The following is a 12884-nucleotide window of genomic DNA, read 5'->3' as shown; positions in this document are numbered from 1 at the left end:
AATATTTAGGGTAGAGAAGTCTTTACCCATGGATGTGTGGCGGAATAAAGGATGTATCCTATGGATTGTTCCTAGTGTCGAAAGCAAAGCTATAAGCATATTGTTGTTTTTGGCCTCTTTATTTACATTCACTCATCTCGATTTATTACTTTATCTCTTTTTATTTTACCAGTCAAATATCACTTTATCTGAAGAAAAAGAAATAAATATATAATATAATTTTGTGTGAAGCGTCTCTCTTGAACCACACTTCCCTTCATTCATTCATTCATTCATTCCTCTGTTGTTCCTTCAACCTCTCTTCCATTCCATGATTCTATCTACCAGGTTCTTACTTCATTCTCTCCATCTATATATCATCTTTTATCTTTTATTTAAATACATCTTTCAGAATCACGAACATTTCCACGTTTAAACACTGCTGCATATTTTTAAGTGCCACTATATATACACATCATAATTATTCTTTTGGTCATGAAATTTGTAACATCTACTTAATATTTCATTATTATATTTTGATACTTGTGTTGTATATTTATTATAGGTTTTTCGTAGATAACCCAGAAGATTGATTTGGGTTTGAAAATGAAAGCACGGAGTAATAACAATAATAATAAAAAAGTAGAAGGAAGTAACTGGATTCTTGTTGCTGCTGGTGCCTTGTTGAGTACATTATCTATTCGCCTTGGTTACAAGTTGAAACAAGCACTTGAATCAAACCCCAACCACAATGCAACTATTCTTCACAAAGGTTCTTATGTGTCCGAGAGTATATTTGTTGTCCTATTTTTTGTATCACTCCATGTACCATCGTCTCTTATCGGTTGAAAAAAAATATTTAAGTTAAAATTGCAATTATTAAATATTTTTCTGTCACGTCTAGTGGCACATGGAGTGACACAAAAGAGTGAGACAGCAGATGTGGACCCTATGCGTTCTTACCACCATTCCATTCTTCCTTTCTTTCATTTTAATTGCATACACGTTCCCTTTTATACAAAAAAGTTATTTTTTTTTTTTAATTTCAGGAAATGGAAAATCTTCCAACTCTAGCAAATCCGCAGATTCCTTCATTCAGTCTCATGGATATTCCCTAACACAGGATAATCATGGCTGCTTCACTTGCATCTCAGGTTCAATTTCTGCTTCAAACATGTTTTTCTTTTCCTTACTGTTAATGACTAGTTAAAATATGTTTTCTTCACTTGTCCTTGTACTTTTCTTTCTCTGTATGTTCAAAAATTCTTATTCTTTCAATCATGTTGGATATGTATAAAATGTTGTATCGTAGTTGTAGACTAGCTTTTTGTCATTTCCTATAACATGTAAGGTCTCTCACTGCTTTCCACTCATATATTTGTCTACTAGCCATCTCTCTTAAGCTTCCTTCTGTGTCAGTTTTCTTTATTGAGTTTTAGTGGATTCTTGTTCAACTTATCCATGTTCCAAATGAGTTATAAAGTTCGTCAAATATCTCTTTATTCTTATTATCCCTTTCTGTAATTCTATCTTCATCTTCTTTCTCTATTATCTATTTCTGTTGCCAGTTATACATCATTGGTACTCCTCTCAAATATCATTGTTAACTTGAAAATGAGCTACTGTGAGTAATTTTCAGAAATTCCAACCACACCATGTTAGAGATAGGAAGTGATGCCTACTTATTTGAACTCATAAGTTTGGGTGGGACTGGGCACAAGGAAATGTTGTAATCAGGAAGATGAACTAAAACATTCTGAATCAAATACTATATCTGTGCTCAGCAATCTATGTCACTTGATATTTGATATTGTTATGGTTGTTGTAGAGTAATTGCATTCTTGGAGATAAAACTTTCCGTTGTTAGTACCTGATGTAATATCTTTTGATTACTAGCAAAGAGATGCAAACTACACTGGTAGCTTAGACATTCAGTAAAGATGGGTTAAATTAATCTTAAATGTGAATGAGTTGATAGTCTGCTTTCTGATAAAATCTTGGCAACTTTATGAATCATTCACCAAACAATTGGTAATTATCTTTAACGTGGAAACCAACTTAGGTGATTGTAGTTGTGAGTCTGCATTTTCAGTAAAAATATAATTAGCCTGACTTTTATGTATGCATATATGGTGATGTTTTGGACAGGAACCGGGAATACTGTTGAACTAAAGTGCCCATCCAATGGCCAGTTGGTAAGTGAATCTGATGGCTCCCTCCCTTTAGTGACTGTTCCTACTGCTGAATTTAACAAGGAAAATGGTGTTATCTGGGCATCCTCTCCTGATCGTTTGGAACTGCCTTCAAAACCATACCAATCAAATTGCTCAGATTCACCCTGTGTGTCAGAATCTGGTTCTGATATTTTTAGTAAGCGGGAAGTCATACAAAAACTGCGGCAACAATTGAAGAGAAGAGATGATATGATACTGGAGATGCAAGATCAAATAGCTGAATTGCGAAATTCCCTCAATGCGCAACTCGGACTTTCATCTCATTTGCAATTGCAGCTTGATGCTTCAAACAGGGACTTATTTGATTCAGAGAGAGAGATACAGCGGCTGAGGAAAGTAATTGCAGATCACTGTGTCGGACAATTTCAGCACGACAAATCTTCCTTGGTCACAGCTTGGCCTGCTGAGACTAGAAATGGGCATGCAAATGGGCATCTAGAGGGGGAGGCTAATTTGGAGCTCCCTGAAAAGATAAGGGATGATGATGAGAGAATTGAGATGCTGAGAAAGCAAGTAGGAGAGTTGAAAGAGGTAATAGAAGGAAAAGAATACTTGCTCCAGAACTACAAGGAGCAAAAGGCAGAACTCACTCTGAAGATGAGGGAAATGCAACAGAGATTGGATTCTCAGCTGCCTAATATTTTGTAGAAACTATGTGAATTCTTTGTTTCTTTAAGTTTTGACAAATCTTCAATGTCTTCCTCATTCTTTATTTTGTCACTGTAATTATCTTCCCTTTGATTGTTTGCCAATATATGAGTTTGTGCGATATGTGCTAGTGAGGAATGAAGCAGAGGGGTAGCTAGATACTTTCTTCTTCTTCTTTTCTCTTTTTTTTGTTACAAGAGTTTTGGATACTTAGAATGGCAAAATGAATGCAGTTGGGTCTTGGAAAATGTTACTTAGAGAATGGCAAAATGACCTATTGTTTCTTTCAAAACTACACTTTTTTGGAACAAAGAAACAAGTGACGTTTGTTGCATACTTAAATATGTTATTTTTTGTTTGTGATAACATTATCCACTGTCAGAGGTAGTATTACTCTCTGCAATATCAGAATCTACCGAGTTAAAGATTCCTCACAACGAATGTCTCAATATTAGTGCAAGATTTGTGTTAAAAGAAGATTTAGTTTATGATGTCGGGGAATCCACTTGGACTGATCCTTTGGTAATGGATTTGATTCAAACATCTATACAGAACCAAAAGTGGTAATGATCCAGAATGCAGTTGAAGTGCAGCTTCATATTTCATTCTGATGTGTTGAACCAACTGTACTATTGTTTTAGTCCTTCAGCTCAGAGATCCATGTAAATCTCTTTCTTACAAGTCTCACAGTGCCTTATAGAAACTAAATAGTACTTTTAAAACTGTTTTAGTTTTAGAATTCATTACTCAAAATCTATTCAACTTTAAAAATTCTATTACAGAACATATTATATTTTATTCAACATTTTTTTTGGGTTGAAACTGAGTATATAGTAGAGACTATGAAAGGCATCACTTGGGTTTATAAATAGCTGGAATTTTGGTTTTAGGAAAATGAAACAGATAATTATACTAATCAAAGCCTAGGTACTAAATGAACCTTTAAAGGATTCTTCATCACTGATGTGAATTGCAGCTTCTCTGACATATCAATGTGATCTCCACCCATAGTTTTCCACTTAAAATTCCAAACAAAGTTGGCCACAAAGTACTCCAAGTGCAAGATTCCTAATGCATAGCCAGGACACATTCTCCTCCCTGCCCCAAATGGTAACATCTTTATCTCTTTACTTCCCATTATATCAAAAGTTGTGTCTCCATTTTCATCTTCATCATTCATGAACATGAACCTCTCTGGCTTAAAGGACATGGGATCATCCCAAGCTGTAGGGTCCTTCCCTATCTCTGCCACTATGAAATATATTGTAGCAGATGACGGCACCGAATAACCATTCAAAACTGCATCCTCTGTTACTCTATGAGGAGCCAGAAAGTGTACTGGTGGGTGAAGCCTTAAACCCTCCAGAATCACAGCCTTGAGATATGGCATTTTTTGCAAATCTTCCTCTTTCACTTCCTTATCCTCTCTCTCACCCATCACCCCTTTTATTTCCTCCACAATTCTTTCTTGGATATCTTGGTATTTCACCAAATTTGCCATGATCCACTCCAATGCTGTTGCAGTTGTATCTGTTCCAGCATTCAAAAACTCTGCACACAAGGTGCAAATTTTACTGTTATCCAGTTTGCTCCCTTCCTCCAATAGTTCCAAATCCAACAAAGTGTCAACATATGACTCAATATATTTATCCGAGTCATTGTTTTCTTTGTCAATATTGCCTACCCTTTCTTCCTTGAGTTTCCTTCTAGCATTGATATGAGGAATCAATGCAGCTTCTTGGTCTCTTCGTAGCTGTAAGAACTCCTGCAATCGTTTCCTGAACAATATCGTTGTGATTGGTGGCCATAAATTCAGGACACTGTATCTGCCAATTTTCACAAGCATTTGTCGTTGAGTGTCCTCGATTTCTCTTATTTGCTTCTCATCAAGTTTATCACCTAAACACATGAAAACTAGCAAGCAAAACATGCCATACCGAAAATGTTCAATGTAATTAATGGAGTTGTCTGCATCTACATCACATTTAAAGCGATCTAGAAGTAGGTGTAACGTCCATTTGCGTGCGTGTGCATAGGACTTGTACTGCGAGGGATGAAGGATTCTTGAAGTGAGGTTGCGCCTAAGGAGACGCCATAAGGGGCCATAGAAGCTGAAAACAATGTCATGCTGGTTGCTGCTGATGATCTTATTGGTAGGAACAGGCTTAGGGCGATCAGCGAAGTTAGTACCATTTTGTATCAAAGCTTGATGAGCAAGGAAGCGATCAGCAATGAAAATGGCTGTCTGAGAACCAATGTGAAGAGTGAAGATTGGACCATATTTGGCTTGAAGATTCCGGAGAAGGGTTTCAGGATCTTTAACAAATTGTAACAATGTGATGTTTCCAATGATGGGGAATTTGGCAGGTCCCGGAGGGAGAGGAGGATGGCTGAAGAAAAGGTTACCTACAGTTTTGAGAATAATCAAGAGAAGAAGGCATAGAATAATGAGGATGAACCAGATTTCCATGTTACTATTCTGCATGAGATTAGATGAATGTAAATGCAACAGGATTAGATGAATGATGCTTATATTGCTCACAGTAACTGAAATTGAAATATAAGTTTCAAGTGAGCTTATAATCAATCCATCACCAATAAACTGATAACATAACCGTTAGTTTAAGCATATAATTCAGTTGTTTTGTGTTTTAATTAATAACAATTCGGTTATTGTTATCAGTGATAAGATTCAAAAGATTAAGGTGTAATTTTGGACAATTTTCAGGTCAAATTGTATGGAAATCAAATGATACGAGATAAACTGGTGATACTTTATTTGTAAAACGTTTCTAAATAGATTACTGCTAAATCAAAACGCATCAAAATATATAAGTTAAATTAATGTCTTGTTTTTTAATAAAGTCCTTAAAAAGCTACAACATCAAAAAAACTGGATGAGGTTCAACTCAGTGTATTTCTAAATTATTACATGGCCGTAAATTTTCTAACCAAATCCATTATCTGAAACACTAACAAACCAACCAGTTCAAATTTCCAAGAGGCTTGAAATTCCAAAATCAAAGCAAATACCTGTCATCACCCTTCACTTTTTTTTTGTTGAAAAATAAACACAACCAACCAACATTTATTGCCTCGGGTCCTACTGTTGTGTCGGTCCTAAAATGACAACATTAGGACAAAAGCTAAAATGAAAGGATCAAAACTCAAAACCTGTCATTTAGAGATAGAGCAAGTACTAATCACAGAATAACAAAAACAAGATCAACAAGAATTTAAGTACAAAACTTCAATTCATTTCCCACATTTTGCAATGGGTATCACTAAATGGTTAGTTGTTTAAACACAAAACTGGTCAATGGAGAAAAAAAGTAAATTTTGCAATGGGTATCACTAAATGGTTAGTTGTTACCCCATAAATTAGATTAGATGAACTTACAACATCAAATTTTGCTTGACTAGACAAAACAGGGAAAAAAAGTATAGAAAGAAATGAGTAAAAATGCTATTTTTTTTCATGCCCCCATTGCATAGATATCAGAATCTGAAGTCAGGATCCACATCCATTGCCCAACTAAATTTTGCCAGCAGTGATTTGTTGAAAATCTGCAATTCAAGAAAGAAATGCTATAGATAAGTGACAAAAGAATAGTAAGGAATACATGCAGCCAATTAAGCAATAGCATCATATCAGAGCTATATCAGGTGAGTTTAACTGACCAATGGGCAAAGATACTTAGACTCACTCTGAAACAACCATCTGAATGCTTATTAAATTAAGAGATAAAGCTATTTCAATTGGAACTACGTGGAAAAATTAGTTGCTAAGTAGTTCATAGGTGTAAAATGACATAAACCTCTAACTTAACTAATTAATAAGCTATTCAGCTATTAATAAATGCAATTAACAAGTTTATTTTTACACCTATGACCTAAACCCTGAACACCAACAGGTAGCTTACTTTTTTAGTAAAATAAACAAGTTCACTCACTTAAAAGCTACTTCGTTGTTTACTGAACATACTCTTGTACTGGACTTTTATCCCATTTTATTGTTTTTTATTGTGATTATTGTAGATAACTATATCATACAAAAAAATAGATTTAACTTTATAATATATTAATACATATTTTGTTGAGGAAGCAACATGCCTCTTGTTGCCATCAATAATACTGTTGGTTGTTTTTCTTAGTTGGAGAGAAACATAGTTCATTAACTTAAAAAAAAATAATAAAACAGAATATTAATAACTTCATCTAAACAAGTGAAGCCAGCACCTTTTCAATAGGGACCTCATGCCGCTTACACCAGGAAACTGTAATCCTAGGATCAAGGTAGTTTATCTTGGAAGTGCCTAATGCCACAGTCTTTAGGTCGTCTTTAGTCTTCATATCACGTTGCATTTTCTCAATTTTTGCATTGGTTTGAGATATCTTTTTCTCTAGCCTGTAGATCATATAAACCACAATCAAACATCAAATTTAAAGATGCAGAGGTTAAAGATGTAAGAAAAGCTACATTACGCTTCAGGATTTAAGTTCCGTTTTGCCTTTCCATCTGAACTCTTTAAAGGGGACTTTCCTTTCTTTGCCCTGTCCAAATCCGTTTTCAGCTCCTTCAGAACAGCCTACAAATAATTATACTTCCATGGGTCACATGATAAGTTTACTCAAATTCAAGCATATCAACCAAGAAATTAATCCAATCACAGGTTCATAAATATCAGATATTCCTGTTACCTTAAGTTCATCGATCTTTTCAGTTAACCTCGACATTTGTGTACTGTGAGATTTTGAAACACTACGTTGATGATTACAAATGATTGCAACCTGTTATGGAAAAGACAAGGCGGTAAACATGAACAATCTAATGCTAAAGTAATATCATTGGTATATAATAATGCAGTCTTTTGGAGCCAAATATACCTGTTTGTTTGCACTCTGATAAACAACAATCTTTTCACCAACATCTCCACCTTTAGTTCCCTTATTCAGCTGTTGTCATATAATTCCAGGGGAGTTAAACAAATCTACGATATACAACATACTACAAGAAATCACCATAAACATATAACCCAATAAATATATGACTTGGGTATATCAATACTTTTGCACAAGGAATTTGTTCAAGCATTTTCAGGGTTACATAAAATTCATGAACTGACAGTCTTACAGTGGTTCGTGTTTTCTATATTTGTGCAGAGCCGTTAAATCTAATGGTGCAGAAACAAATGAGATGATGTTTTTGAAAATATGTAATTTAATTAAAGATGCATTCTCTCTAAGATGGCACACTTTCTTGACCTGAAGGGAAGTAACCAATTTTAATGCCAAATTCACAATCTTTAATGGAAACATCAAAGGACGTCAGATTACAGAACAAGGCACCCCCTCCCTAAAACAAAAAAATGACTTTCATGATTTTCATTTCAAATAAGTTTTACCATGTCATCCACCGTGATAGATGCATTGAATGTACGGAAGACTTTTGCTGTTAGGCCGGGCATGAGTTCCTTCAGATGAGCATTTAATTTACTTGTATCCAGCATGTCAAAAAGATCATCACCAGGGCGCTTTTCTGAAAATTAAGAAAAAATAAAATACTTGAGAACTCCGGTCTTTTGCTAGAAATATACAGAGAATAAGCACCATTTCCACACCTTTTTGGAACTTTAAAATTGCGTTATAAACAGGAAGCTCAACCTCAACAGTATTTTCATACTTGATTGAATCTTTACCAAGGAAGTTGAACTGCATTGAAACAAAAAGGAAACATGGTCCCTAATAAGTATATATAGTGTGGGAGCAGCTATTATTTAAAAAATTGAAGAATTACCCCCGGAAGGACTTAAAAATCATCGACGCCAACCAAAAAATACATTGAAAATAATTAGAAACATTAGTACCTTCAACTTGTTGGGGGCTTCTCTCGTTACATTCTCTACTTTTAATGTGCAACAACCAACAGTATCAGCTTCATCATCATCCTGAGAAAATTCAATTGTGAAATAACTAAATTTGAGCAGCAAAAATCAAACTAATTCTCTGACAATGTTGGCAACCAAAAACATCAGGAAAGCTATATAAATACATAGAATATATACTTTTATTGACTGATAGGATTACACCATTGAAAGTATTCAATATTAGTCAAGTTTAATTGCTCAAACCAACTTGAAGAGCAAATTTTGATTTATATACAGACATTGTACCTTCTCATTGCCAGCCCTCAGAGCTAGTTTATCAATAAGATAAGTAGCAACAGCTATTTGCTGCTTTGCAATCTCCTTATTTGTAAAATCTTTCGTGTATGCAGCCCTAATGTTTGCTATATAATCCTGCACCAAGATATCAAGAGCTACAGTAATTAAAAAATTAAATGCCATGAAAGTAACCATGTGAAAAACAGAGAATTCATAAAAGCACCTTCAACATCCTAGCTTTCTCGTACTTTTCCTTGTCGCTTTGTCCCTTCAGGGAACTACTAGCTGCCAGAAACACATATTTGAATAACTTGGGATTGATAGGGTCACTCCAGTAGGCTAACCATGTAACTGTATTGTCATGTCTAATCTCTTTCCATCTGCCAAGGATACAAATGCCACTTCTCAATTAAAAAATGTAAACAACATTGGCTTTCAACTTGGTAGTAGAAAATATTTGGAAAAATCAAACCTTTCACCAAGAATAGGACATTCAGGAATTGGGGCATCCTTTCCAATATTAATTACGATATCACTTGGACGAATGCGTCTTTTCAATTTTCCCATCTAACAACATTGAGTGCAGTGAATGAGTAAGTATTATAAACTGTAACAGCTTGTTAAAATTCTGAAGAAAGGGGCACTTTATCTGAAAATATACATGACTACATGTACTTAGTTCCAGCAATAACTATCATAACAACCTTGGGATGCTCTCCACGACCTCGGAACAATCCTGGTGGTTCAACTCTAAAGTTTCCAACCTGAAATGAATATTTAAGAAAAAATAGTCATAACTCATAAGTTTATGTTTCCAAGTAATAAATTTTAAATTAATAGCTCAAATTATTAGGATAATACGAAGGAAAAAAACACTGAAGAAAGATCATAAAATTAAATGAGAAAACTCCACGAAAAGCAACTGTTCTCTGACTGTTGTAAGGAACAGAAAAACACAATTCTATTGAGAAAATGTTATAAGCGATCACCAAAAATTCAGCAGAAGAAATTAATACTAAGGCTGATGAAGTAGAAACTCTTTTTACAAGAAACATCAAAAGTAAATTAATTATTACACCCTTCAACTAATGAGACCACATCCGTTGTCCCATAAAAATATGTCACTCCATGTGCTACTTCTTCTGATTGGTTGCTTAAAATATATTTAATTTAAAAATTTAATAATAAAATATTTTTCTGACCAATCAGAAGAAGTTAACACATGAAGTGAGAGGACAGAAGATGTGCTCCTTCAACTAATAGGCACAATTGAGTGAGAGGAGAGAAAATTCATTGAGGCAAGATTAAACCTTCTCTTTAACACCATCGACAATAGCCCACATGTATTTCTCCTCTTGTTTCGTTTTCTCCTCTTTCTGGGCCTTCTTCTCCTGCATAAAGATAAGATAAAAAGGGTAAACGGTAATAAATAAAAGGCATAAATAATGACCTCTCAGGTAAAGTCAGTACAAACATGAGAACAGAGTTGGTATATTTCTATATTTTACTTCAACACTCTTCTTTCTTTGACTGATAATGAGACAGGATCAACACAGGGAGAAATAAATACAGGAAACAAGTCTATATGTAATGGAAAAGGGAAAAAATATAGTGGTGATTCACACAAGAACAGAAAGAGAGAAAAGAAATGTGGAGAAAGATAATGCAGGTCTTCAAGAGTCTTCCTTTTGTGGGATTCTGCTTGACCCTCTCAATTACCCCACATAGGCTGGGCACTGAGATTTTTATTTCCCTTACTAGAGTACACCTATTTAAGAAGACATCTAACACACAAAAAAGGGCGGCCCAGTGCACGAGGCTCCCAGTTAGTGGGGTTTGGGGATGATAAGTGTACGTAGTCTTACCCTGCAAGCGGAGAAGCTGTTTCCAAAAATGTAACACACGAATCCCAACAAAAGATTAGAAAAATAAAAGCATCAAAAGGTAGTGCATAATTTACCAAGAACCTTATAAACTGGCCTAGTTTCTTCTCTATTCCCTTCTAATCTGTATTTTTTAAAATCAATGACATCTGTAGTATGATCAATGGCATGCATCGTAACCAAATCAATCAAAAGCGTAAGTTGTCGGATGGATGCTCAAAAATGATTTCATATCCAACATCAGGCAGCACTGAGTTATCAGGACAACACAAAAGAATACCAGCAAAAGTCAAAACTATATCTTGTATCAACAAATCTCTGCATATGTATATTGAAAGTGAACCTAAATCCACATAATAAAATACATAGAATCCTGTCATTATATCAACTTCCATTACTGTCAAATGAAATTATGCAATAACAAGTTACAAACTTACTTCTGTAGTCATTTGTTTCTTCTTTTCCTTTTCACTTTGGTACCAGTCATAGATTGGGGTAAAGTCACAATCTTTCAAGTTGTGAATTACATGATTTCTTCCTAGCAACTTACGCCAGTCATTCCAGAAATTTTCTTTGAACTTATCTTTCTGCATGTATTCTGTATCCCGCATGACTGCATACATTGTAGCAACCTGGAAAATAATTTAAAGTTCATAATACTATCAGAAACTCCAAGGATGGAGAATTTATAATTAGAGAAATGTCAAAAGCACCTCAGTAACCCATTTCATTAAAAAGGGAATAAGAGCTATCAGTCACCCAAAATCTTAAAAGCACAGTTTTCCGAGATAAAACCATACCTCCTCTTGCTCAGGAGTCAAATCAACCGGTTTCCCCTTATAGAGTATCTTTACCCCATGGGGCTGGTAAGGAGGAGGAAAAATCACACCATTGTGAACCAAAGTAGTCCATTTTTTCTGCCCATCACCAGAACTTGGAAGAATTTTCGTAGATTTGGAATAATCTGAACCCTTGCCTGATTTTTTTAACTTCTTTGGCTGCTTCTTAAAAGATGTTTTACCAGTGTTGTTAACTTTGGTAACCTTTGTCAAACTGTTCTTTATGGAAGATGATTTATCAGCTGACATAGACGACTTCCTATTTATGGAAGATGATTTATCAGCTGATGTGAGTGACTTCTTTATTCTCTGGGAAATAGGAATATCATCATCATCATCATCCACTTTCGGCTCACATTTCATAGAGACTTGTTTAGTTTTGATCAATGCAGCTGGATCTGAGACCTTTAACTTCTTAACTGAAGTGTGCATAGAATTATTGTTATCTATTGGTCTCTTAGCTAGCAGGGTAGATGGCTTTTCATGTTTATTGCTAGCACTAGAACCATTTTGCCGCTCTTTCTGAACCTTTGAAATAGGCTTCTTCACATCAGAGTCATCATAGTTACCGCAAGATGCCTGGGCATTAGAATTCCGAAACAACTTTGCTGACGAAGGCATATCACCATCGTCATTGGAGTCATCATAAGATTTCTTCACAACAATAGGAGTTGCTTTGTTATACATTGTCAATTCTGAATGCAATTGTTTTTTGTTAGAGGACGGGTATCGTTTAAAAGTTAGTGGGCCATCTTCATCGTCAAAATCAAGTGACAAAATTGTTTTATTAGAAGCCTGGAGAGGCATTATCGAATTATGAAAGTGTTGGGATGTACATCACATAAAAATCTGGGAAAGAAACAAGAAGCTAGCATTAGGAAAGCTAATATAATTTATAATTTATAGAGCAGTTAACCTAATGAAGAAAATGAGGTGGTAGTAGTAGTAGTAGTTGGTAATTTGAGATTATTAATGTAATAGTAATAGTAGTGATGAGTTAAAGGAAAGAGAAGAGAGTGAATAAGTTGATGCTGTAATGGTTAGATATAAATAAAGGAAGAATGAGGAAAATAGAAAGAATACCGAAAAGGGTGGGAATGAAGTTATGAAGGTGAAACTGTTGTAAGAAAGCATTCA

At 34.9% G+C, this 12884-nt stretch overlaps 3 protein-coding genes across 3 annotated transcripts; 1 reads left to right on the top strand and 2 right to left on the bottom strand.

The window, feature by feature from the left end:
• LOC109352199 lies at positions 270 to 3003 on the top strand. Its single transcript, XM_019594072.1, has 4 exons — positions 270 to 327; positions 545 to 751; positions 1029 to 1133; positions 2128 to 3003. The coding sequence occupies exons 2-4, from the start codon at positions 586 to 588 to the stop codon at positions 2859 to 2861; spliced, it is 1005 nt and encodes a 334-aa protein (XP_019449617.1). The 5' UTR covers positions 270 to 327; positions 545 to 585; the 3' UTR covers positions 2862 to 3003.
• On the bottom strand, positions 3684 to 5539 carry LOC109352783 (cytochrome P450 89A2-like). Its single transcript, XM_019594978.1, has one exon. It carries the CDS (start codon positions 5344 to 5346, stop codon positions 3778 to 3780), a length of 1569 nt encoding a protein of 522 aa, XP_019450523.1. The 5' UTR covers positions 5347 to 5539; the 3' UTR covers positions 3684 to 3777.
• Positions 6233 to 12882, bottom strand: LOC109351608 (DNA topoisomerase 1 alpha-like). The gene is made up of 16 exons (XM_019593114.1): positions 12831 to 12882; positions 11709 to 12596; positions 11346 to 11540; positions 10336 to 10416; positions 9730 to 9789; positions 9498 to 9592; positions 9249 to 9405; positions 9035 to 9160; positions 8729 to 8809; positions 8483 to 8573; positions 8267 to 8400; positions 7749 to 7817; positions 7563 to 7652; positions 7347 to 7450; positions 7101 to 7269; positions 6233 to 6428 (listed from the first exon to the last, which is right to left on the bottom strand). The coding sequence occupies exons 2-16, from the start codon at positions 12552 to 12554 to the stop codon at positions 6360 to 6362; spliced, it is 2367 nt and encodes a 788-aa protein (XP_019448659.1). The 5' UTR covers positions 12555 to 12596; positions 12831 to 12882; the 3' UTR covers positions 6233 to 6359.

This window comes from Lupinus angustifolius, chromosome LG07 (assembly GCF_001865875.1).
Source record: "Lupinus angustifolius cultivar Tanjil chromosome LG07, LupAngTanjil_v1.0, whole genome shotgun sequence".
Taxonomy (NCBI): domain Eukaryota; kingdom Viridiplantae; phylum Streptophyta; class Magnoliopsida; order Fabales; family Fabaceae; genus Lupinus; species Lupinus angustifolius.
Note: the sequence above shows the minus strand (reverse complement) of the source record. Positions and strands in the feature narration are given on the sequence as shown.

Bases quoted from the DNA above. Each gene is read 5' to 3' on its own strand.
- LOC109352783 (XM_019594978.1), bottom strand. From the start codon at position 5,346: ATGCAGAATAGTAACATGGAAATCTGGTTCATCCTCATTATTCTATGC.
- LOC109352199 (XM_019594072.1), top strand. From the start codon at position 586: ATGAAAGCACGGAGTAATAACAATAATAATAAAAAAGTAGAAGGAAGT. The intron at 752-1,028 runs GTTCTTATGTGT...TTTTAATTTCAG, and splicing joins TGCAACTATTCTTCACAAAG to GAAATGGAAAATCTTCCAAC. The intron at 1,134-2,127 runs GTTCAATTTCTG...TGTTTTGGACAG, and splicing joins CTGCTTCACTTGCATCTCAG to GAACCGGGAATACTGTTGAA.
- LOC109351608 (XM_019593114.1), bottom strand. From the start codon at position 12,554: ATGCCTCTCCAGGCTTCTAATAAAACAATTTTGTCACTTGATTTTGAC. The intron at 8,401-8,482 runs GTGTGGAAATGG...CTTAATTTTCAG, and splicing joins AATTTTAAAGTTCCAAAAAG to AAAAGCGCCCTGGTGATGAT. The intron at 7,653-7,748 runs GTATATTTGGCT...TTTCCATAACAG, and splicing joins ATCAGAGTGCAAACAAACAG to GTTGCAATCATTTGTAATCA.